At 43.3% G+C, this 23,311-nt stretch overlaps 3 protein-coding genes across 3 annotated transcripts; 2 read left to right on the top strand and 1 right to left on the bottom strand.

The window, feature by feature from the left end:
- Nucleotides 1-1,408, top strand: F5891DRAFT_985673 (uncharacterized protein; the record flags this gene model as incomplete). The annotated part of the gene is made up of 4 exons (XM_041377631.1): nucleotides 1-422; nucleotides 500-594; nucleotides 646-1,158; nucleotides 1,335-1,408. 4 exons carry the CDS (start codon nucleotides 1-3, stop codon nucleotides 1,406-1,408), a joined length of 1,104 nt encoding a protein of 367 aa, XP_041219187.1.
- Nucleotides 1,409-16,114: 14,706 nt separating this feature from the next.
- Nucleotides 16,115-17,845, bottom strand: F5891DRAFT_1196138 (uncharacterized protein; the record flags this gene model as incomplete). The annotated part of the gene is made up of 5 exons (XM_041368257.1): nucleotides 16,115-16,342; nucleotides 16,423-16,488; nucleotides 16,544-16,807; nucleotides 17,353-17,493; nucleotides 17,543-17,845. The coding sequence occupies 5 exons, from the start codon at nucleotides 17,843-17,845 to the stop codon at nucleotides 16,115-16,117; spliced, it is 1,002 nt and encodes a 333-aa protein (XP_041219186.1).
- A 646-nt stretch (nucleotides 17,846-18,491) lies between these two features.
- On the top strand, nucleotides 18,492-19,112 carry F5891DRAFT_1196137 (uncharacterized protein; the record flags this gene model as incomplete). Its single annotated transcript, XM_041368256.1, has 3 exons — nucleotides 18,492-18,665; nucleotides 18,721-18,825; nucleotides 18,885-19,112. The coding sequence occupies 3 exons, from the start codon at nucleotides 18,492-18,494 to the stop codon at nucleotides 19,110-19,112; spliced, it is 507 nt and encodes a 168-aa protein (XP_041219185.1).
- Nucleotides 19,113-23,311: the final 4,199 nt, after the last annotated feature.

The raw sequence follows: 23,311 nt of genomic DNA, 5'->3' as shown, positions 1-23,311 counted from the left end.
ATGCCTGCTGTCCGCCAATGTGTCCGCCGTTCTGCAAGGCTTCAAGCAAATGGTCGTACTCGCCCAAAGGCGATGGAGTTGCCCCCAAATCCATCTACATCCTGTGGAAGAGGGAAATCTCGAGGATGTGGGTCCAATCCCACTCGTAATCAGCCTCCTAAGGCTGCCGGACCAAAGATAATCGTCCATTGGACTAGGGCCCAAGATCTCCACCGCACAGACACTCTCGTGACCCACCTTACCACTAATCCTTCCGACGCATGCACTCTTTTCTACAAGGGGAAAAAGACTGCCAGTTCTAGCACTGAGGAGCATCCCTCTGGCAGGGACAAAGGGGACATTCATCGAATTTTGTCAAAGCTGATCTTCGAGAAGGACTCCGAATATTCAGCATTATATGCTGAGGACCCGAAAAAATTGACGTCAGTGAGCAACCTGCTGCACTGTGTAAGTGGCCTCCTTTATTCAGATTTGTTGCCACTAATTTAAATATTTAAAGTCTTAGGAAGTTGTTTAGGGATTGCCACAATAAGTTCAACAAGACTGGTGCTGGCATCACCCCGCTTGACGAACATGTGGCCGTCAATCTTCACAGTGAGCTTTTTGTCATTGTTTTTATATTTGTTTGATTTATTTGATTTAAAGAACAAGTATTACTTGAATTCCCTTGGTATGACCAGCTCCACCCATTCCTCTTCTCCAATCCAACAATCAGCGTGAAGATTTTCACCTCCCGGCTGGGAGTCGACCATGCCACAGATTACTACTCACTCATTCGTCCACATGGGGGGGCTGGTCCCTCCACGAATCTACCTGGTCCTCAGCTCCCTCAACCAGACCCTCAGCTCCCTCAGCTCCATCCTAAAAACCCTCAGCCCCCTCCCCCAGACCCCCAGCTGCTTCCCCCAGACCCTCAGCTCCCTCTCTGGAGCCCACCTGACACTAGCGCTCAGAGCACTCCTCCAAGCATTCAGCCCAGTCCCATGGGCGCTCAGCATACCCCTCCAAGTACTCTGCATCCCCCCCCTTCACAGCATCCCCCTCCTCATTTTCCTGGCACTGAGGGCAGTCCAATCGACGATCCAGATGGGGACCTCAACAACGACCCCCATGCCGACGACAACGATCCTTTTTTTGCCCCCCTTGGCAACACGCTGGGTATGTTGGGTGGGGGGGACGTTGACATGGACGATGACAATGGGATGGAGCTTGACTCCTCCTGTCATCATGTCATCAGCCTTGATAGTCCCCCCAGGTTGGTGGGACAGAAGCGGCCATACACGGCTTCCCCTTCTCCCCCTCCCATGGAAAAAAACACCTTCCTTCTCCCACAGAAGCCCCAGACGCCAACATACCACAGTCGCGAGGTGTTTGGCTCTGCCTCCCCTGGTGGCCAGGTGCCATGTAAACCTTCCTTGTTTGCATCGTCATTGGGGATATCGCACAGCCGTTCCACTCCCTCGTCCACAGCATCTTCGTCCTTTGTATCAACCAACTATCGTGTTTCACCAACGGCATCCCAGACATCACTGTCTGGGAAGCCGCAGAGCTCGGCCAACTTGAAGAAGAAGCGAGCCTCTGCAGCGGACATGGAGGACAACCTCAACATGCTCAACAAAGATATCTGGAGCATGCAGACTGACATCTCCGAGTGCTGGGAGTCGAGGAATGAGCACTATGCCATCAAGATGAATTATCAAGCCCAGAAGAAGGATCTTCAGTGGCACTGTGAAAATCTTTCACACAAAGTCCTCATTTCGGCCACCACGCATCAACACGAGCAGGAGGCCAAGGACAAGGAGATCCTGCGCCTTCAGGCTGCAGCTGCCCTCCAGGAAAGGGAGGCTGAGACCTGGCACCTTAAGATCCAATATGAGATGATGATCCATTCCAGCAGGTGCCAGTCCCTCATCCTCGTCACCATCAGTCTGAATATGTGTTGTGATTTTCAGCATTTTTTTTCATTGTTGTTGTCATGTTAACTTTAGCTGCTTGATTGTTTTTTTACATACATCTGTTGTTACATCTGTTAATCTCTTGTAGTAGTACATGTACCTTATGGTTGCCAATATGATTCTGGTCCTTTCAAGCTACCCTTCCCTGTGTTGAGCTCTTGAGTGAGGACTGTCAAACAATTGATCCATCATCCTCAAATGTGAAGCTTGCCCCAGAGTACCCTTATATGACCTATCACCCACACCTTCATCTCCATCAGGATCTTCCATCTCTTGAGCTGCAAATTCTCTGGCCTCCCTTTCAGCCCACCTCTGAGAACAAGGGAATTTCACATTCTGCTGGCAATGGTGTGCTTCAAATCGAATGATCATGTTGTGCAAGATGATGCAACACATAATCCAATGAACAGCAATCTGAAGCTCTCTTTCTGTGTGAATATTGAGGCGAAGCTCTCAGAGGGATTGAAACCGCCCCTTAAGAGCAGCAAATGCATGCTCAACACGTACATGAACCTAATAAAAATAAAAATCAGTCACCAAACCATCACAAAAAATCACAAAAAATATGAGCACACTATGGAAAGATGATAATTAAATGTCTTCTGGTCCTTAGTCAACCTTCCATTACGGGGCTTCTTGAAAGGGACTATGCACCACTTCTCAAGTGGGTATGCACTGTCAGCCCAAATCCAATGGTCATCTGGCAAAAGGGCTTCGTGCTGTTGATAGAGATGAGTTGATCGGAAAGCATAGGCATTGTGATGCTTCCAGGATGACCAAGAGCATAATCAACAATGATAAGGTTATGAGGCATAACAGCTGCCTAAAAATATTTAATTGTTGACCATGAGGGGAGGGGGGGGAAATACCTGACAGCCAAGGGAATAGTTAGATTTCCTGTCATATAATGTCTCACCAAAATGAGCAGGTTTGGCATAGAGATTAATTGTGGTGCCATCAACAGCTAGAATGCCATTGCGCCACTCAGGACAAGTCTTGGACTCTGCATATTGCCAAGCAAGCTCAGCATCCTCTGAATGATGGTGTGGGAAACCAACAAAATTATCATGCTGGTCAAGCAGTGCAATCATCACACGATTCGTGCAATTCACAACTGACCCAACACTTATACCTGCCCATTGGGCAACATCCTCGAGATAAATCACATTGCCATAGTGGCCAGCATGATTAAGGAAGATAGCAAGCTGGATGGAAATGGGAAGCTGGGGATTATTGGATTGGTTGAAAAATATGTGATGATCAGAGATTTGATCGAGGATATCGTCAAAAATGATAGGGTCGACACGTAGCTTCTGGCAAAATAAATAAGGGCGGTGTTTATCGTGATGAACAAGCATGTGCAGCTGGGGAGCTCGTGGGGGAGGTTCATCTGGCTTGTTAAGGACGTGAGCCCTTGCGACCTCATCACAGAGCATCGCAATTTGGTGCTGAAGATGATTATAATGTGTAGTGATATCATCAGAGTCATTGGACTCATCAGAAAATTCACTAGTGCTATTGGAGGAAAGGGTGAGTGAGGAGGTGATGTCCATGGTAGAATCAGAGTTGGAATCAGAGTCGGAATTGGAGCTGGAGTCAGAGTTTGACTCCTGAGCTTCCAACACCTGCTGATATTGGATTTTGGCTAATGACAGTGCAGCTTTATCAACTGTGCCAAGAAGATCTTGCCTGGTGGATGGGTGAGGCATGGTGAGAGCTCAAGATTGAGAGATGATTGCCTTATCATCCCCCCTAACTGATGTGCGATGATAAGTGGAGTTTGAATCGGAGTTTGAAATTTTACCACGGTCAGCGTGCTAAGTCTAGCTCATCTTGCATGACAGCGAGCAACCTACCATCCCCACTGTGCTGCCCATTGCCCTCAACAACTCCAGATATGAGGATGCCCCTCCCAGATCTTTCCCTGCTTTTTTATCATCCTATACCTCCTGATGGCCCAGCTCTTTCCCTGCTTCTTCATCATCCTATACGTTCTGATGGCACTGCAGATTTCCATGTACTTCCAGATCTTTCCCTGCATCTTCATCATCCTATACCTCCTGATGGCGCTGCAGATTTCTCTGCGCTTGTTCGTCCATGTGGGGGGGCTGGTCCCTCCATGAATCTACCTGGTCCTCAGCTCCCTCCCCAAAACCATCAGCCGCTTCCCCCAGACCCTCAGCTCCCTCTCTGGAGCCCACCTGACACTAGCGCTCAGCGCGCTCCTCCAAGCACTCTGCATCCCCCCCTTCCCAGCACCCCCCTCCTCATTTTCTGGCACTGGGGGCAGTCCAATCAATGATCCAGATGGGGACATCGACAACGACCCCCATGCCGATGACAACGGTCCTTTTTTGCCCCCCTTGGCAACGCGCTTGGTATGTTGAGTGGGGGGGATGTTGACATGGACAATGACAATGGGATGGAGCTTGACCCCTCCTGTCATTGTGTCATCAGCCTTGACAGTCCCCCTAGGGACAGAAGCAGCCATACACGGCTTCCCCTTCTCCCCCTCCCATGGAAAAAAATACCTTCCTTCTCCCGCGGAAGCCCCAGATGCTAACATACCACAGTTGCGGTGTTTGGCTCTGCTCCCTTCCCCTCTCCTCATGACACTTGTTCACTCGTGCAATTGTGGGATGGGTCCCGGTGCTCGTTCGTTGTTTGGAGGCTGACAGACTAATTACTTCAACATAGCTACGTATATCTACATATATCTACGTTCTCTATCATGCGCACTACCCCCAATATCTTCCATTATCTCTCAGAAATGCACAAGTATTGTTTTGAACTCCAATCTGTGCCGGCCATCTATGGCCGAGTTTTTTCAAAGTTTACCGAGTCTTAGTTATGTTTTAGTGAGTTTAAAAAATCTACTCTGAGTTCCACTATTATCACCCCTTGATAATTTTTGCCTTGATGCGACACTTGATATGCCATCATAAAGGTGTATCAAATGATACACAGATGCTTAGATTTTTACCATTCTTAGTCTAAACGGTTTCACAGTATCATTTCCTGCTCATTGGATAGTCTCATTAGATATGCAATATCAGGTAAGCATAAAACTGCACAAAGTTTATATCTTACTAGCAACAATGATCATGATTGTAGTGTCCACACACAAATTATCGCGAGCTATATCCATTATATGATAGATACAGATATGTTCTAGGATGTAGTGCCGTCTGCCTAAGTCCATCATGGGGCTTAGGAGATATAATGTCATACAATGACTTATAGCCGAATTCAATCATGTTAACTAGCACCAGACAACAAAATCAATTGTTGAGCAGCTAAGGAGTGTGGGATTTGAGCCCATCCAACTGTTAGTAGAATGTGGAAACGCTAGGCATTTCCAAACCAAATGGTGCGCTTACGGTTGGGTGCGGTTGAATGGAAAGGTGCTTGCAGAAGTTGGGAGGGGTGTTGAGTTTGAGTTAAATGTGGCTTGGCAGTGCTTACTTACTAGTAGGATGCTTCATAGGCTCAGCGTTCAAACATAACATTCTGATTTTGGGTGCCTATGTACTAGCAAATAAATGGACAGTAGGAGGAAGGATAATAATCATTAAAATTTGAATGCAGGTCCATCATCCTCAGAGTCCAAGTGGTTGCCATCATCATCCAAGTCATCAACATCACTGTCGCAATCTTCAGGAATCAATTCATCTTCATCTTCGTCTGCGGAGTCGTCCTGGTTGAAATCATTGTGTTCATCATCCAGGTCTCTATCACATTCATCTTCATGCCAACTTTCATCTCCGAGGTTAACATTAGCGTTGTCAAGCCCCTCCATGTCGGCTTCAAGGCCATCATCATCCAAGACTTCTCCATGACCAATGCTGGTACTTCTGCTCCCTACTGCACAATTGGGCTGGACAATATTCAATGAGTCATATTGAACTTCATGACTAACACCTATGCCTGTGAAATGACAAAACATGTCTGTCAGCAAAACTACACGAAGTTATGGTAAGGATATGAGTATATAGCAAGACAAAATCTCACATATTGACATAAAATGAAGCCCAGTCGTCAATCTCTCTAGGTAGTCTTGCCACAGAGGGACCATGTTTGAGAAGCTCATACGTGCAATGGTCAGTGAAAGCAGGGATAAGGTGGCATGCCCTGATCACTAGCGATGGATCAAGAAACCCGAAGGCAGCAGGTGAGTCAGGAATGAATCCAATTTTTGGGAGGTGGCCTTCTTGGAAGCCCCAATGGTACCATGGTACGACACCTAACCATTGCACCCACAAGACCTCTATGGACTGAGGTGAGTGGTTACCAGTGTTTGGGCCAACATGAAGAACATTAATACAAAACGCGCCCAATACCCATGCATACCAAAAAGGATGTGCACCCACACTGCTTTCTTGCGACAACACCATCACCATAGAGCCATGTCCAGGTCTGAGCATGTCTTGATCCCTACAGATATCATACATTGTATAGTTAATTTGGAAGTGTTTAGGTTGGAAAACAGTGTTCAGATGCATCTGTGAAGTCTCATTCGTCACCATCATATTCTAAACCTAGCAACCAGGAAAGGATATGGTCTTTCATTTTCAGAATGAAGTCCTGTCAGGTAGTATCATTAAATATGTCAGAACAGTCGCACAAGAACATATTTACTGCAACAGCTGGGTCACCTCGATGCTGCTCAAGATAAGAAGCTAAATTGATGGTAATGCCTGGATAGCTTGATAAACAATGGTGCGCTTCTGGCGGTAGTGAGTTTCCGGCAGGTTGGTTGTTGCTGGTGTTGCCAGATTCTTGCATACATCTGATACAAGTGCATCTCCTTTCTTGCTTAGCTAATTGCTTTGAAGGTTCTTGTTTATTTGTATTCCGGTAAAACATTTTCAAGAGCTTGTGTGTGACCTCGCCCTAGAAATTCAAAAAATCAAGTTGTTTACTTGTCATTCCACAAAGAACGTGCACATACTATTTGAGTAGTGTACAAGTCTGTGGTTCCGAACATTTTGATAGAGCTTACATAGTCACCAAGTGCATGTAACTTATAAGTTCGAATATTGAAGGCCTTGGGATGCACCCCAGATGACCCTGTTCCTGCAGACGTTGAGTTGAGATTAGCACTCTTCCTCTGACGGGAAGCTATTTCCTCTGGGAGCTCCACAGTGTGAAACACTGAGCAAGTGGAGTCCTGAAATTTTCGAAGCTGCTGTCCTAGATGTCTAAGAGCTTGACCAAGTAGGTCAAGAGAGTTGTCTGTGTGCAATCGAAGCTTTGCAATGGCGTGCCATTCAGCCAGACAAAAGAGGAGTACATGGACAACTTCATCATGCGAGTCTGGGAATAGACCCTCAAATGCCAGAATTGCACACTGGTCGATAATCAGATTATGATAATTCAAGAACAGTAGAGATCAAACTCACCTGTAAGATATCCTCAAAATGTTGTGCAGCTCTTTGCTTCATATAGGACACATCTGAAGGGAAACATCAGATAGCACCTTTTCCAAATGACGGAATTAAGCGAAAACTTAATATTGAGGGATTGTCAATGCCAGATGAGGCTGCTATGCTAATTAATACATACCATTCATTCAGTAAAGCTACTGATTCATGATTGATGGCATAAACAGCCTTATAAGATGCTTGAGGACGGATTTGAACACTCTGAGCTCAAATTCATGCAAGAGATTGACAACGAGTATAGGAAAGAAGTCAAGGCCTACAGGCCCAAGTCGCTCAGTGAAGGCATTCTAAGCGAAAAGTATACTTAAATCATTCAAAAGGTCCTATAGATAAGTGCACTCACTAATGTTGGTATCAGTGAGAATGATTTCAGAAGACGCTCGGCCGCAGCACCTTTGATTGGAGCACCTAGCATGTATATAGCCTCATGTGCCACAACAATCTTGTCTCTGAGGTATAAGTGCACACTATTGATGCGCGCCAACATATCAGCCTTGAGACCAAGCCAATTGAAGCATTATTTTGGCACAAAACACCAGGGACATGGGCAATCTCCTTTGTTGCGAATAACAGCAAGAAGTACTCTATTTGAAGGTTGTTAGTTAATGTGTGGAAGTTGAGGGGATAAATGAGCTCACTTCTCTGGATAATCCGCAGAGTAAGTAAAATCCTTGGAAAAACTTGTTGAAACACTCCATCGTGGCATTTAATCATGATCCCATTCCTATATGCATCTACAAATTCATCATCTAATAAAATGCGCCAAAGCGCATGGAACAATTCCTGTTTGCAATGGGCGAGAACGTCTTTGATGCTCTTGTTGTTGATAAATTTGTGGATGAAACCCACAATAGATTCTGGTAGCTAGAGACAAATCGTGTTAGGGTACTCACTGGTCTTCCAATGGGATGAGTACTTACAGAAGGGATAAATGCGATGGGGTAACAAGCATTGGTAGTCAGACAGGCACGGGCATATTTCAATCAGTTTCCAAAAAAAAGATAGATTGGCCATGCAGAAGCATTCCCAAACTGAGTCAGGTGTGTCGCATCAGACCAGAACATGAGTCCAGCAATCACCCATTCCAGTTTACACCCATTGTCCCTCTTTTGTTTCTGCAGCTCATTGTATACATGTTGTTCTTGGCCGGTCAATGGCGATTTCCAAAAGTGTTTGAAAGGGGTGAGGTGAAACCAGCGTGATGATGCCTCTGAGAAGGCTGCACGAATAACAGCCACAAGTGGCCAATGATGAAAACCTGGGACAGTAAATGATTGCCCATTCCCATCTGCATTTCTCTCCCTGGTTGGCACTAGTATTTCTGCTGTTGATTCCCTCCAGCTGTCTCTTCGAAAGATATCGTCAGGGTCCAGTGTTGCTTCAGAGGCAATAAAGCGCATCATTTCTGTATGCATATTGAAATCATCGGGCACATCATCCAGACTAAAATCCTTGGCCTTCAATACTTTGCAAATGAGGCAGGTTACTTGCGTTTCAGACGTCAGACTGCTATTACTAGTCATCTTCCAAGACATCAAGCGCCATATACTCATATTTCTCCATGGCCAAGGGGGTGACTGCGATGGAGGTGGGCTCCCAGAATGATTAGCTTGCTCATTGAGGGGAGGGGATCAGACACGATATTAGATAGCTGGTCAGCGGAGACAAAGGCATCTGGGTCATATGATGGTTGGTGGTGATAGTCCCTTCCAATCCCGAATTTATTAAGAGATGTACGAAAAGAATCGAAGACATAAAGAACTACCCGACGAATGGGTGCTGGAGGTGGTTCTGGAATGGCAGGTGGGGCTACTGGAAGTTCATCCCTGAATCATAAAGGCAGCCGATGCGATCAAGAGGGACAGCCAGCTCCACTTTCTGGCTGCACCTCCAGGTTTGGAATGCAAGTTGATGCATGCTGCTCCTCTTGTGGGATGTCAAATGCGGATGTGTTAGATGAGGACGCTACTGGATCATGGATGTTGGAGGGAGATACAGGAATATTGGATGAATCAGATGACATGGTGTTCATCGGTGGAGAGCTTGAGGCAGAAGTTGGCTAATATCCAAATGAGCAGAGATCAGGATATGGTTTACAATGAATGCACTTACTTGGGTACTAAGTTTTACTTTCTTCACAGCAGGAGCTTCCGAGTCTTGCAGAGATGCAGAGATGCGTTTGAAGTGTTGTGACTGTACCTGCTTCTGCCAGTGCTTGCAGTCCTGACGGTGACGGGTCAAAGTTCTTGGTGCTGAGAATGATCGGCTGCATTTGCCCCCACATCTGAGGGACATACTGATAAAAGCAATGAGTAGCAGAAAGGCCGTCAGATCCTTGAGAGTATAAATAAATTTCTTTGCCTCTTAATATGCGCCAGAGGGATTGGCGAACATTAAGTGCAACGGACATCAACAAAACACAATAACAGTGTTAACACCCGTAAGAAAAACTAGTCACGTGATTCCTTCGCACGTTCAAATGTTCAAGGCTAATAGCAGGTCACCCCTTGCGAAGTAGTAGTGTGACTATGAGTAAGTAACAAATGATAGTAGTGAAAAAATAAAACACAAGAGCTTGTTAGTAGACTTAGGATAGCACATACAGCTGTTAAATGATGCATCAATGAGCCCTTGTAGTTTTTAGAAATTAGAACTGAGCATCATCATTCAGGAAAATGCTGGTGACATACATTTGTCCAAATTGGGATGTATTTATGATACACAATAATTCAAACAATGAAGGTAAGCATTAACTCATTCTCAATTCAATTTTGAATCTACCAGTAGCTCTAGTACAATAATGAACAACTACACTAATGCTAATGGGGGTGGGAATTGAGATGGGGATGGAGACGGAAACCAAGGTCGCCAGGTATGTCAAGGAAGTTCTAATTACTACTAACATTCTACAGATCCCAGAGCACCTTCTGCGAGTTGCGCTGAGGCCTCACAACGTGACATTTATGTTGACTGAAAGGCAAATCGTAAGTAGCGACTCGTTTAGCAATTAAAATTCTAACATATCTGAAGGAAATGATGTATGTGAGATGGGACGCTGCGCAAATCCACATGCACCAACAAATATACAACCCCCACTTACCATTTCAACCCTACCCTCTGCCTCCAAACTGGACAGATGAGGCACGTGCAATGATGGTCCTTTGGATCACTAGGGAACACCAGATGTTTGAGCTGGAGATGCAAGAGTTGGAATATCTGCTGGGACTTAGAGGTGCACATTAGCGCTTCCAGGTGAGCCAGCAACTACAGTGGCTCAAAAAAGTGTCCCAATGTTTGTAGCTTTTCATGTAATTGCTATACCATGTGTCAAGACGTGGGAATATGACTAAGCTATATGGAGGTGTTGGAAAGGTCTGCTTCTCAGCTTTATTTCGGTTTCCTATACCGTGGGAAAATAATGACATTATGTGAAGATATGATCATTTTAATTTGATGACTCATTGGGACACTTTTTTGACTTTGAGTTTCACTAATGTAATCCTTAAAATTCTAGTACTTTGTGTAACCTCCTTCTGCCCCAATCACTTCTGCCACTCTTCTAGACATATTCTCTATCAATTTTGGGTATTCCTCTTTGGTATTTCCATCATACTCTGCTGTAACACTGTCTCATAGTTGGAATAGCCCCTATGGTGAATCTTGATATGCTACAAGCAATTTCTTGAGTGATTCTCAGAGGTATTCAATAGGGTTGATGTCTTGGGTCTATGCTGAACATGATAGAATAGTAATATCATGGTCTTTAAGTTATTTGGTAGCCAATCTAGAAGGTTGCTCTATAAGACTTAAGATCTCTTAATCACTATATTCTAATTGGAAAGGCCACTGATGCTAATAAAGTGACCAAATTGATTATTTCCATTATTTTTATGATTATCTCTACTCAAATAGTCAGACAGACTCTCAAGACAGCCCATCTTAAAGCTATAATCAAGAAAAACAGATTCTTCTGTCTCCAACCTATAAAAAGAAAAGACAAGATGCTACTTTCAAGTACAAATATTGGACTGCTAATAGCTGAAAGAGGTTTATCTAGTTAGATAAGCTTACAATCAATAGGATGAGATCATATGGCAAGGAATTTGTATTAAAATAGATAGGACAACCATTAAGATAAAGAAATTTTGAATAAACACTTAAGTTTCAAGACGAAAACTTGATGGTATAGGACTATATGAGATAAAATGGAGTGGGAATTTTCTATGAAGCAAAGGGGAGGATGAATACAGAATAGTAAATACTCATTTGAAAGGAGTGTCTGCTAAGAAGCATGCAGGAGTTATGAGTTAATGAAGAAGATACTGTTTTGTGATAAGACAATGATCCTAAGTATACCTCTAAATCAGCCACCAATAGCTTGCAGACCATGATATTACTATTCTATCATGTTCAGCATAGACCCAAGACATCAACCCTATTGAATACCCCTGAGAATCACTCAAGAAATTGCTTGTAAGATAGGCCTCAAGCAGTTTCCGCAAACATCACATGACAAAGTGTGATGAAACATGACAAAAGCAATGAATGTGTATAGGATGTCCGTGGCGACAAGGTATAAAAAAACGGAAACGGAAGAGTTGTAGTATACGTACTTTTCGACAAATCATCTGTTCCAGAATTACCATTTGTGTGAAATTGAAGGAGGAGATGGCAACACAAGCAAGATTTAAGGCATACATTGTACATAAAGCCCCCAAACACTCTGGACTCCGCTTCACCTACCATCGGCCTGATACTGAAACCTGCCAAAATGCCAAAACGGTCACGAAAAGTCCGGTCTGCGATCGAGAACCTAGGGAGTCAGGCAAAAAAGCGGAAAATATCAGTAGATAAAGAAAATGTGAGTTTTCAATTGTACTCACTTTTGAAATCAATGCTCATGCCTGTGCAGAGTCATCCAGTAGACATAGCTTCGAGTTCTGTAGTAGCTTCAGGCTGTGAAACCACTTTTCCATTCAATTCTACACCTTCGAAGTCTAAGCTCCCAGTTGAGATTTTTCTGTTAGCCTCAGGTCAGGTTTTTGTGCAACTCAAGAACAATGGTGCCGCTATGGACTCGGAGCGCAGCCACACTGCCGCTATGGTCTCAGAGCGCAGCCACACTACCGCTATGGACTCAGAGCACAACCACACAGCTACTATGGACTCGGAGCACAGTACCCACCTTCATTCATGGATGCTTATTATAAAGGACTTAATGGCAAACAAGCTGCCTGGGCTGCAAAGCAATACCGAGGCCATCGTGTACTCCCTTCAGCAATAATGTCAGAATTCGAGAGTGCACACTTAAATTAAACATAGTCTTCATATTAACATGTACCTACTAATTTTATTACATACTGTAAATCCTGCAAGTTTGTTCTGTATCACCGCTGCAGCGCTGCCAGTATGCTTCTGGAGTCCCGGTACCAAATGCAGTAATCACAAGTAGAGTCACAGCAAGTCACATCACGTGATGTTTGCGGAAACTGCTTGAGGCCTATCTTAGCATATCAAGATTCACCATAGGGGCTATTCCAACTATGAGACAGTGTTACAGCAGAGTATGATGGAAATACCAAAGAGGAATACCCAAAATTGATATAGAATATGTCTAGAAGAGTGGCAGAAGTGATTGGGGCAGAAGGAGGTTACACAAAGTACTAGAATTTTAAGGATTACATTAGTGAAACTCAAAGTCAAAAAAGTGTCCCAATGAGTCATCAAATTAAAATGATCATATCTTCACATAATGTCATTATTTTCCCACGGTATAGGAAACCGAAATAAAGCTGAGAAGCAGACCTTTCCAACACCTCCATATAGCTTAGTCATATTCCCACGTCTTGACACATGGTATAGCAATTACATGAAAAGCTACAAACATTGGGACACTTTTTTGAGCCACTGTATAAAATTCTGCATTGACTTACGAATGTTCGGTCATACACTGTCTTCTTAGATAGATGATCTATAGATAAACACCTATAAAAACAAATATCTCCATGGTCAGCGATTCAGACAAATACCAATGACTGATAACGTGGTCGTTCGTGGGTGGCTAGTTGTATACTACCCAAGGTATGTTCAGCTAAGGATACTTCTGCAAGATCAGTAATACGATGGTCAATCCAATCTTTGGACTTGACAGGAAAACAAACAAACAAACAATGGTCAGCCCGACAGTATGGCGATGACCAAAAGAATATACGGGTTTCTTCCTCAAGTTCCCTTTCAACAACAGTGCCTCGTGCCAACTATACTCCAAAAGAAATGGTGCGGAATTACAATGATAAACTCCCTCAGCACAAAACAGGTAGAATCAAAGGTCAAGACTAGTCAAATGCTTTATTGTAGAACTCTTAGCTCGATATTGAACCTGCTGTCAAGGAACTCTTCTTTGAGTATTCAAACAGACTCAGGAACGGACGTCCTTGGGTTTACTACCAAGTCCCCTCTTCAATGGCTAAAGCCTAGCAGGCACAGAATATCTTGGCTCAGTATCACTACTCAGATGAGTGAGGTCAAGCTTCACTATCAATTCCTAAAGTCTCCCCACTATGCTACTACTGAGTCTTAGGTGGACGTAGAGACAACACGAATATTTTGGATCAGTATTTTTTGGACAAAGAACACCAAAGGTCAGTGAAAGTAAAAGAAAAGAAAAAGAATAATAGAAATCAGAATAAAAGTGTGGCTGTACCTTGCTTGCTGGTTGTTGCACACAGTGAGCTCACAGCGGGTCATTCAGTATGATGGGCTTGCAGTATTACTGTCTCTTGAGAGTGTTCCTCTCAGTCTTGAAACAGTTCTTGACACTGGTACTGACACTTATCACACCTTACTTCACAACTTAGTGTTAGTTGGGCTGAGAAACACCCTACTACCTGCTGGTATCTGCTTTTTATTATTTCGAAAACTGAGGTCATTATATACACAATAAATGTGGCTGTGCTACTAGTGTATTCAAGAGTCATCAAGAGTCATAATGAGTCATATGTGCAAGGTGAGTCATAGTGAGTCATAGTAAGTATCTAGAGTGAGTCATAGTGAGTCATTGGGTATTTGCTAAGTCATGTGACCTGTCCAACCCCTGATGACAAATCCAGAAGGAGAGTAAGAAGTGTCACATGATATGAATCCTGTGTGTGGCTGTCTTTGCTTTGCTTTGTTTGAAGGGTGAGAATGACGCGAGCCTAGTATTTAGGGGTTTACTAATGTTTTTCCAGGACAACATATGTGGGAAATATTTTTCACAGTCACCTGACATGTGTGGGATTTTGTCTGAGTCATCACCATGGCTGACTAAGCAAAACTCATCGCAGAATTAAATGTACTAAAATATTCAGGCTGCTGGCATATAGACTTGAAAAATAAAAAAAATAAAAAGAAAAGCAAAAAATATTCCCTTAGCCTCAGTCCAACTTCAGATAAAAGGGAAAAGGGTTTCATAGTGGTATTTCAGGGTATATGACTCATGAGAGAGTATTGGTCGTCTATGCACCAAACCGGTTTGGTGCAGGTCAACGCATGAAGAGGCTGAGAATGAGGTTTTGTCATATCCCATATTCCAGACCTACATCCAACAATATTCCCACGCTTCATCCGGACCTTCGGACACCTTATCCATGTCTCCAGTCCTCTACCCATCCGGATCCCTGCACCTCTGCACATCCACATCTGCACATCCACATCTAGATCCCTTTACCTCCGTACATCAGACCTACATACCTCCACAGCTAGCCTGCTTCATTCATCCTTTGTCCTATTGCCCTCATGTCATATCCCATACATCCATGCATCTCGTCCAGACCATATCCGATCCGATCCGATATATGATAAGCTACTTAATTCATTTCCTGTGCATATAACGTTAACACAGCCTATCTGGTATTCCTTGTTCCTGGTACCTTGGTTATACTTACTACCGGTATGCTTGCTGATCTGTTAACCTATGCTTCATTTCCGACTCGCGTTTGATAACTTTGCTTATGCTTCATACATAGCCTTGGACCTTTGCTTATTGATCTTTCTGATAGTCACTTAGTATATAAACTCTTGTATATGTCCTGTAGTTCCTCAGTCTGAATATCATATTAGTCCTCACACTAGATCTCACTCTAAGTCCTCATATCAGTTCTAGTCTTCCAACTTAGTAGTTATCCATCTCAGGCCTAGGGAGTTTCTCCCTAGGCCGGAGCTCTACTTATCTGATACTCTGCTCATCTGCTCATCTGATCCTCCGTAGTTTCTGGAAGTTCATCCAGATCTTTCCTGCGGTCCTCCAGACCTATTCTGCTTCGGACCTTGTCCTTGCAGCCTTTCCTCTGTTTGCTTCTACTCAGGATTTGTCCTGAGTAGCCATTACACATATCTGTATCAGGACAAAACCTCATTGTAATTTCCAGAAGTTCCTCTGTAACTTTCCCGCACTCATCCAGACATTACTTGCATCCATCCAGAAAGTCCTTCTGAAGTTTCCCACACCTTCGGACATCTTTGGACGTCTTTGGACTTTCTTCAGACACCAATCTGAAATTAAGGGCACATACTTGGGTAAGGGGCGCAGCACATGAGCTGAAGCCAAGCCCCTCAGAATCAGTCCTACCCTCTGTGCACGGTCTTAACAGGTTTAGTGGCTGCACATATTGGACACACTTACTATATATGATGTAACACCATATGGACATTTCTGGGCTGCCCATACATGTATGACTAGTCGAAGAATTGGCAGATCTTCCATTGTATCAGTGAACGACACACTTGAATGGGGTGAAATTTAATGATCAGAGGTATTGGGGGAGAATTCGAGACTGATGTCAGACGCTGTTTCCAGCAGACTTGATTCGTGAAATTCGCAGCACCTAGCTTGGACTGCTTGTACTCCACGGGACTGAGCATGTAGTGAATTATATCCTGAATGAAAGTCTGTAAACCAGGAATCTGATGATAGGGTAAGCTCGAGTCGATGATAATTCATTATATTGTGACTTACATGACTATGTCAAGTCCAAGCAACTCACCAGCATGAAGGCTGTGGCAAGACCTTTGCCCAGGCGAACAGATTGAACAATTTTGGGATTGCGCTGCTTTACAGAGAGTTATGTCAGATACATGGTTGGGAATGAATGATATTCCCCAAACCATCATGGCAACATCATTAGCAGTCCTTGGAGATGTCCTAACTTTGTCTATGCGGGAAGTCTTCATCCCAAGGGTGAAGGTTGTGAGGTGCAAGGAGTCCGAGAAGGCAGGAATAGTGGTGCTCAGCATCTTATCAACAAAGGTGACAATAATAGCAGAAAGAACAGGCTTATAAATGAGCCAGAGACGGTCCAAGAACTTGTTCATCCAATCAGCGGATTTGTGCTTGGGTGCAGATGTGCCAATATCCTGAGTTTGACAATGCTGGGCCCTCTAATCAGCAAAACATGGATACTTTGAATCAAGTAGTCTGAACCTAAATGGATATGTAAGCTATGGCTCAAGGTTGAACAGATCGCATATCAAGTAGTGTTGCAATGTCACACACCAGTTAATTAACAAGCTGATGTGTGACCGATGCATTGCTAGATAAAATCTGTTGTGCATTGCAGTATGAGAATAATCAAAGTAGTGAACATCCCGAATGGTCTGTTTCAAACAATGGGTACTCACTTGAAATGTGGCACTAAGAGTGCATTGTGGTCATGGTTGCAAACCAAAAATTGAAGCAAGGTCACAGGTTGGCTAGACAAATTATCACATGGTCTCAATGTTTGTGATGTTGAACCTTTACTAGTAGGCAGCACTGCTCAGCAACCATCAAGGACGATACTGCTTGTTATTACACTGGTATGAAGAGTTAATACAACAAGTTACATCCCATGGTTCTCAATAGCATTACAGATTTCAAGAAGAACTCCATGATGCCTATCAATGATTGTTCCAATCCTACTGACAGCATCACACACTCCCACGACTTCCTGCATGATGGCTGCCATCTTGGCTAGCAATTCCCCTTCAAACGACTCAAATTTTCTTTCAACCTTCATGTGTTTTTCAGGCAGAAGCTCAACAATAGGTACTGATGTTGCCCCTATGTTAGTCACGCCCTGGCCAAAGTGAGTGTGTCAGTCAAAAAATTGAGCTGGGCATACTCACCCCATCATCTTCAGACCACTTTCGCTTCGAACAAGGTGCATAATCTGTGGGCTGAAATGCCTCCTCATCATCTGGAGATGAAGGTTTGGATTTGAACTGTCCAAAATTCTGCTGATAGCATCTACAGGAATATGCAGGGACACTTTTGCCATGGCCACACCCATGGCATCCAATATGACTTTCTGGAGTAGACCTCCCTAAGCAGTCCTCCAACCTGAAGTTAGCATCTGTTAAGATTAACTCAGCCTCATCATTGAAGTCAGAAGGGTGAGAGTTATTATGAGCATTGTAGTCAGACGACATGTTTCTTGCTTACTCCGTCAAGTGTAAGGGTATTTGTATCATGTCATGTTTTCAGGACTTAGACCCATGCCCTGTTACAGAAATTCTTTTGGTAACAAATCTTGGAATCTGATGCTCCTGCCATCATTGCCAAACAGATCTAAAGCTAGTCAACAATGGCCTCAAGTCTCATGTTCGGCACTGTGTTCATTGATGCTGATATCTAGGGACAATATTTCAGGGTAAAATGCAGCTCTAACTTGACGTCATGAAGCTCCGCCACACTCCAGGGTTGTTTCTATGTAATATTGAAAATTTTTATAACTCCTTACAGGACAGTCTAAAGTGCTTGACAGCTCCAAGCTCCTCATCAATTGTAACATGATCTGGCCGGTACCACCTAATCTTACTTATGCTGGTGAGTGGAACCAGATTACTAGTTAGATCTATCATTGATATGAAATACTGTTCTCAAAATATGTTTAAACTATGGAGTGGAGAAATGAAACAATCGACCTGATTCACCTTTCCATCACAAGAGCCTGGATAACCACATTTCGCCATATCCTATACCAGTACTGACTCAGACTCACACCCATCTGGCTTGACCAATGCTGAAGCTCTCCTCATAGTTGCTAGACTTGAGGAGTTGTGTGAAGGTGACACTATGACATCCAGCATTCCACATAGCCATGATTTTGAGCCATGCCTCAGTGGCCAAGCGCATGGCCAAGGTGCCCCTGTATACAGCTGTGGGTGCTACCGTCGCATGAAAGTTGAACCTGCACTTGCACTCGCAGATGCACTTGCAGATGTATCCGAACACCAGGAACTTGAAAGGGTACAATGGCCACCTCAAGATATTATACACTCGGTTCTAATGGTTATTGTTCCAGGATGTCGATAGTTCGAACACACAAATTGGAGGCCATAGTGGTGACTCAGAAATTTGGCCCCTGAAGCACAAGAGGTCAAAGACAGCCTCTGAGTCTGACCCCATGGTGAGCTTGACTCATCATTTCGTTTTTCACATCAGTTGTTAATGGCTATATTGATGTAGACACCACATCACTTTGGGCGAAACCTGAGCAATGTCCAACACGCTCAATCAGTACCAGCACTTGAAGTGCCAAAGTGTAGGAAGCTGGGAAAGGCCTTCGAATTGAATAGAAGCATGACCCATGAAACCTCAGAACTTAGTGTTGTGAAATGCCTCGAAGCTGCCATTGACAGGCAAACAGAGGTGCTGTCCAAGATTTATCGCATTCTGGAGGGCAGTGCCAAGTAAACTTATCATTTATGATACCTTCTGTTGTAAACCTATACTATCATGATGTACAGTGGCTCAAAAAAGTGTCCCAATGTTTGTAGCTTTTCATGTAATTGCTATATCATGAGTCAAGACGTGGAAATATGACTAAGCTATAGGAAGATGTCGGGAAGGTCTGCTTCTCAGCTTCATTTCGGTTCCCTATACCGTGGGAAAGTAATGACATTATGTGAAGATATGAGTATTTTAATTTGATGACTCATTGGGACACTTTTTTGACTTTGAGTTTAACTAATGTAATCTCTATAATTCTAGTACTATGTGTGACCTCCTTCTGCCCCAATCACTTCTGCCACTCTTCTAGACATATTGTCTATCAATTTTGGGTATTCCTCTTTGGTGATTCCATCATGCTCTGCTGTAACACTGTCTCATAGTTGGAATAACCCCTATGGTGAATCTTGATATGCTATAAGTAATTTCTTGAGTGATTCTCAGAGGTATTCAATAGGGTTGATGTCTTGGGTCTATGCTGAACATGATAGAATAGTAATATCATGGTCTTTAAGTTATTTGGTAGCCAATCTAGAAGGTTGCTCTATAAGACTTAAGATCTCTTAATCACTATATTCTAATTGGAAAGGCCACTGATGCTAATAAAGTGACCAAATTGATTATTTCCATCATTCCTATGACTATCTCTACTCAAATAGTCAGACAGACTCTCAAGACAGCCCATCTTAAAGCTATAATCAAGAAAAACAGATTCTTCTGTCTCCAACCTATAAAAAGAAAAGACAAGATGCTACTTTCAAGTACAAATATTAGACTGCTGATAGCCGAAAGAGGTTTATCTAGTTAGATATGGTTAAAATCAATAGGATGAGATCATATGGCAAGGAATTTGTATTAAAATAGATAGGACAATCATTAAGATAAAGAAAAGTTAAATAAACACCTTAAGTTTCAAGATGAAAACTTGATGGTATAGGACTATATGAGATAAAATGGAGTGGGAATTTTCTATGAAGCAAAGGGGAGTATGAATACAGAGTAGTAAATACTCATTTGACAGGAACGTCTGCTAAGAAGCATGCAGGAGTTATAAGTTAATGAAGAAGATACTGTTTTGTGATAAGACAATGACCCTAAGTATACCTCTAAATCAGCCACCAATAGCCTGCAGACCATGATATTACTATTCTATCATGTTCAACATAGACCCAAGACATCAACCCTATTGAATACCTCTGAGAATCACTCAAGAAATTACTTATAGCATATCAAGATTCACCATAGGGGTTATTCCAACTATGAGACAGTGTTACAGCAGAGCATGATGGAATCACCAAAGAGGAATACCCAAAATTGATAGACAATATGTCTAGAAGAGTGGCAGAAGTGATTGGGGCAGAAGGAGGTCACACATAGTACTAGAATTATAGAGATTACATTAGTTAAACTCAAAGTCAAAAAAGTGTCCCAATGAGTCATCAAATTAAAATACTCATATCTTCACATAATGTCATTAATTTCCCACGGTATAGGGAACCGAAATGAAGCTGAGAAGCAGACCTTTCCAACATCTTCCTATAGCTTAGTCATATTTTCACGTCTTGACTCATGATATAGCAATTACGTGAAAAGTTACAAACATTGGGACACTTTTTTGAGCCACTGTATATTCAAGCCCGATGGAAAGCATTTCACACAAGATTATGTACTAGTAGACTGCCATTGAAAAAATCCATTGCTCCAAATACCTGCAGCTTTGGCTTGACGTTGCATCAAAGCTTATCTCCTTTCATCACTCACTAGGCCACCGTTGGTTTAGTTTAACTTGAAACTCAGGCTGATGCTTCTGTTCTTCATGCAGTTATGATATGGTTGGATCTACAGGTGCAGGGTTGGCATCTCACATGCGACTCTGTTTGTTTGAGCTTTATGAGGTCACCAGCATTACACAAAACAACCACACTATGCATTCTGGTCGCAGAAGAATCAAGACTGACCATTAGGTCATCATGCATTATGGCTTATCTGCATAACGAGTTGTGGGTCCATTACTATTGACAAAGATTAATACTGCTGAAGAAACGTAATTGAATTTCTCAGGCTACGATTTGCACAGATTGATTACCAGTCCTAAATAGTGCCAAATGCCCTGCTGTACCTAGCACAGGCTACCTCTATGCACTCCATATCCTGCTTTGCGCAGTCCAGGACTGTGCAATCAATACGCAGGAATGAAATTGACAAATGGAGCATAGCTTCGTGACCAGGCGAGCAGAATAGTAAGTTGGTTTGACAAAATTAAGTAATCTCAGGCAATAATATAGTGAATGAACTTTGGCTCAGCGCGACTTGGGTTGCAGCCGCCGCACCGCCACACTGGCCAAGTGTTCAAACCTTCATGTCAGTGCCAGCGCTTCCCATCGAACTTGAGAGAGAGATCATCACTCTTGCTATTGATTGCATGCAGCAAGCTTACTCATTCTTGTTTGTTTCACAGAGGGTGCATTACTGGTGAGCAATTCCGAAGGGTTGAGGCAGAGCACAATGATACTGAATACTGCTGTAGGATCGAAAGGCTACTTTACCGAAAAATTGTTCTGTCAAGTGAAAGCATTGCTATCTCCTTTCTTTCATCACTTTATATTCGGTCCTGTCACTGTGACTTCACTCGAGGGGCAGTGAAATCATTGTGTATCGAGGGTGATGTATTTCTGAGTACAGCCACAGAGATCATTTCCCTGTGCAATGGTACCACCAATCTTGCATTATGGATCGCACCATCGGACTTCAAGAATGAAACAACAAATCCTCTGCTACAGCCCTTAGATGACCTCCCACTAATATTGTTATCACTTAGTATATCTCTGAATTTCCGTTACACCCAGTTGGTCTCCCTTTCTGCTTTCAAAGCCTTCAGTACCGTGACACACCTTGAAATTCTCAACGGCTGGGTGCTATGGAACTCTACAGTTGATCTGGAGTATCTTCATGGACTGGCGCACTTGTGTTTACATATCCATACACAGAGGACTAAACCAAAATTGGTGGTGTCCCTTCTCACTCTGCCACACCTCCAAGTAGTTGTCTTCCACATCTCAGAAGATATCAATACAGTCGAAACATTCCTGGAATCTAGTTCCCTTAGTGACCCTTGCATCGTGCTGGCATCTCAAGTTCCCACTGCCTGGGGTGAATTTGGAGGTGGCGACATGTCTCTCTGGAAGGGCGCTGATCAAGTAGTAGATTTGAGGCGCACCCAAGGCATGTCTTTTTATCCTGAAAATCCACTATGACCGGCTAATGCCTTCAATAGGAGGGCCTTTTAGCATACTGTCATCCGACATTTTGCATTGCTGAGTACCTCCGGGTCAGTTCTGTATTGTGATACATACTTTGTGGCTCTATAGATAATCATCTTCAGAGCGATGTATGGACTTTGATGTGCTACCTCAGAGTAGGGGATGCATTTACTTTTTTCCACAAGGATCTATGTACATATTCTGACCAAAAATCTTATTTGTCATACTGAGAATGGCGGGTCATCTTTTTGGTTTGTGACAGAGTTCAGTCGCACCAGTCACGGCAGAAGAAGATTAGACCAGGTCTGGCAAGGAGAAGCGAATGCGCAGCATCAAGAGACGGCGACCTCAAGTTCATTCATTACATGCCCATCTGCCACCTCCTGTACTCGAGTTCATGTTCATTGTGCTCCAAGTTTAGTATCATTAATTGTATGTAGCATTACACTTGAGACTTATACATGATGCTAAACTACATCTTATAGTAAACAGTACATCCTACGCAATGTCTCAAGGATCTGGGTATGCGTAATGATTTGTGTTCTCCTGTCTCTCGCCAAAGACATCTACTCCACCATGTACTAGATGTACTGCGGCAGATGATGACTCCGGGGCTGCTGAAAATAAAGGTTTGCCTTCTATACAGGCATTGAACAACGCTAAATTCTCACCTAGTATTGTTTCCAGCCGCTTTCCATGTTACGATCCAAAACTAGTACTCTGATGTGAATCGCCAGCTTCATCAAGATAACTGATGATGTGAATGAAGAAGTCCATGACCATAAGGGGACAGAGGCTGTGAAAAATGATAAGGCATTCAGGTGAAATGATTTCTATAAAAAAAAAGCCTGACTCCCAGTGATGTCAGTGGATGGAGAAATGTTTCAGTCCAACCGCATTGTG

The sequence above is a fragment of the Suillus fuscotomentosus genome (genome assembly GCF_016647785.1).
Source record: "Suillus fuscotomentosus strain FC203 chromosome Unknown F5891scaffold_94, whole genome shotgun sequence".
Lineage (NCBI taxonomy): Eukaryota > Fungi > Basidiomycota > Agaricomycetes > Boletales > Suillaceae > Suillus > Suillus fuscotomentosus.
This window is presented reverse-complemented; position numbering and strand designations above follow the sequence as displayed.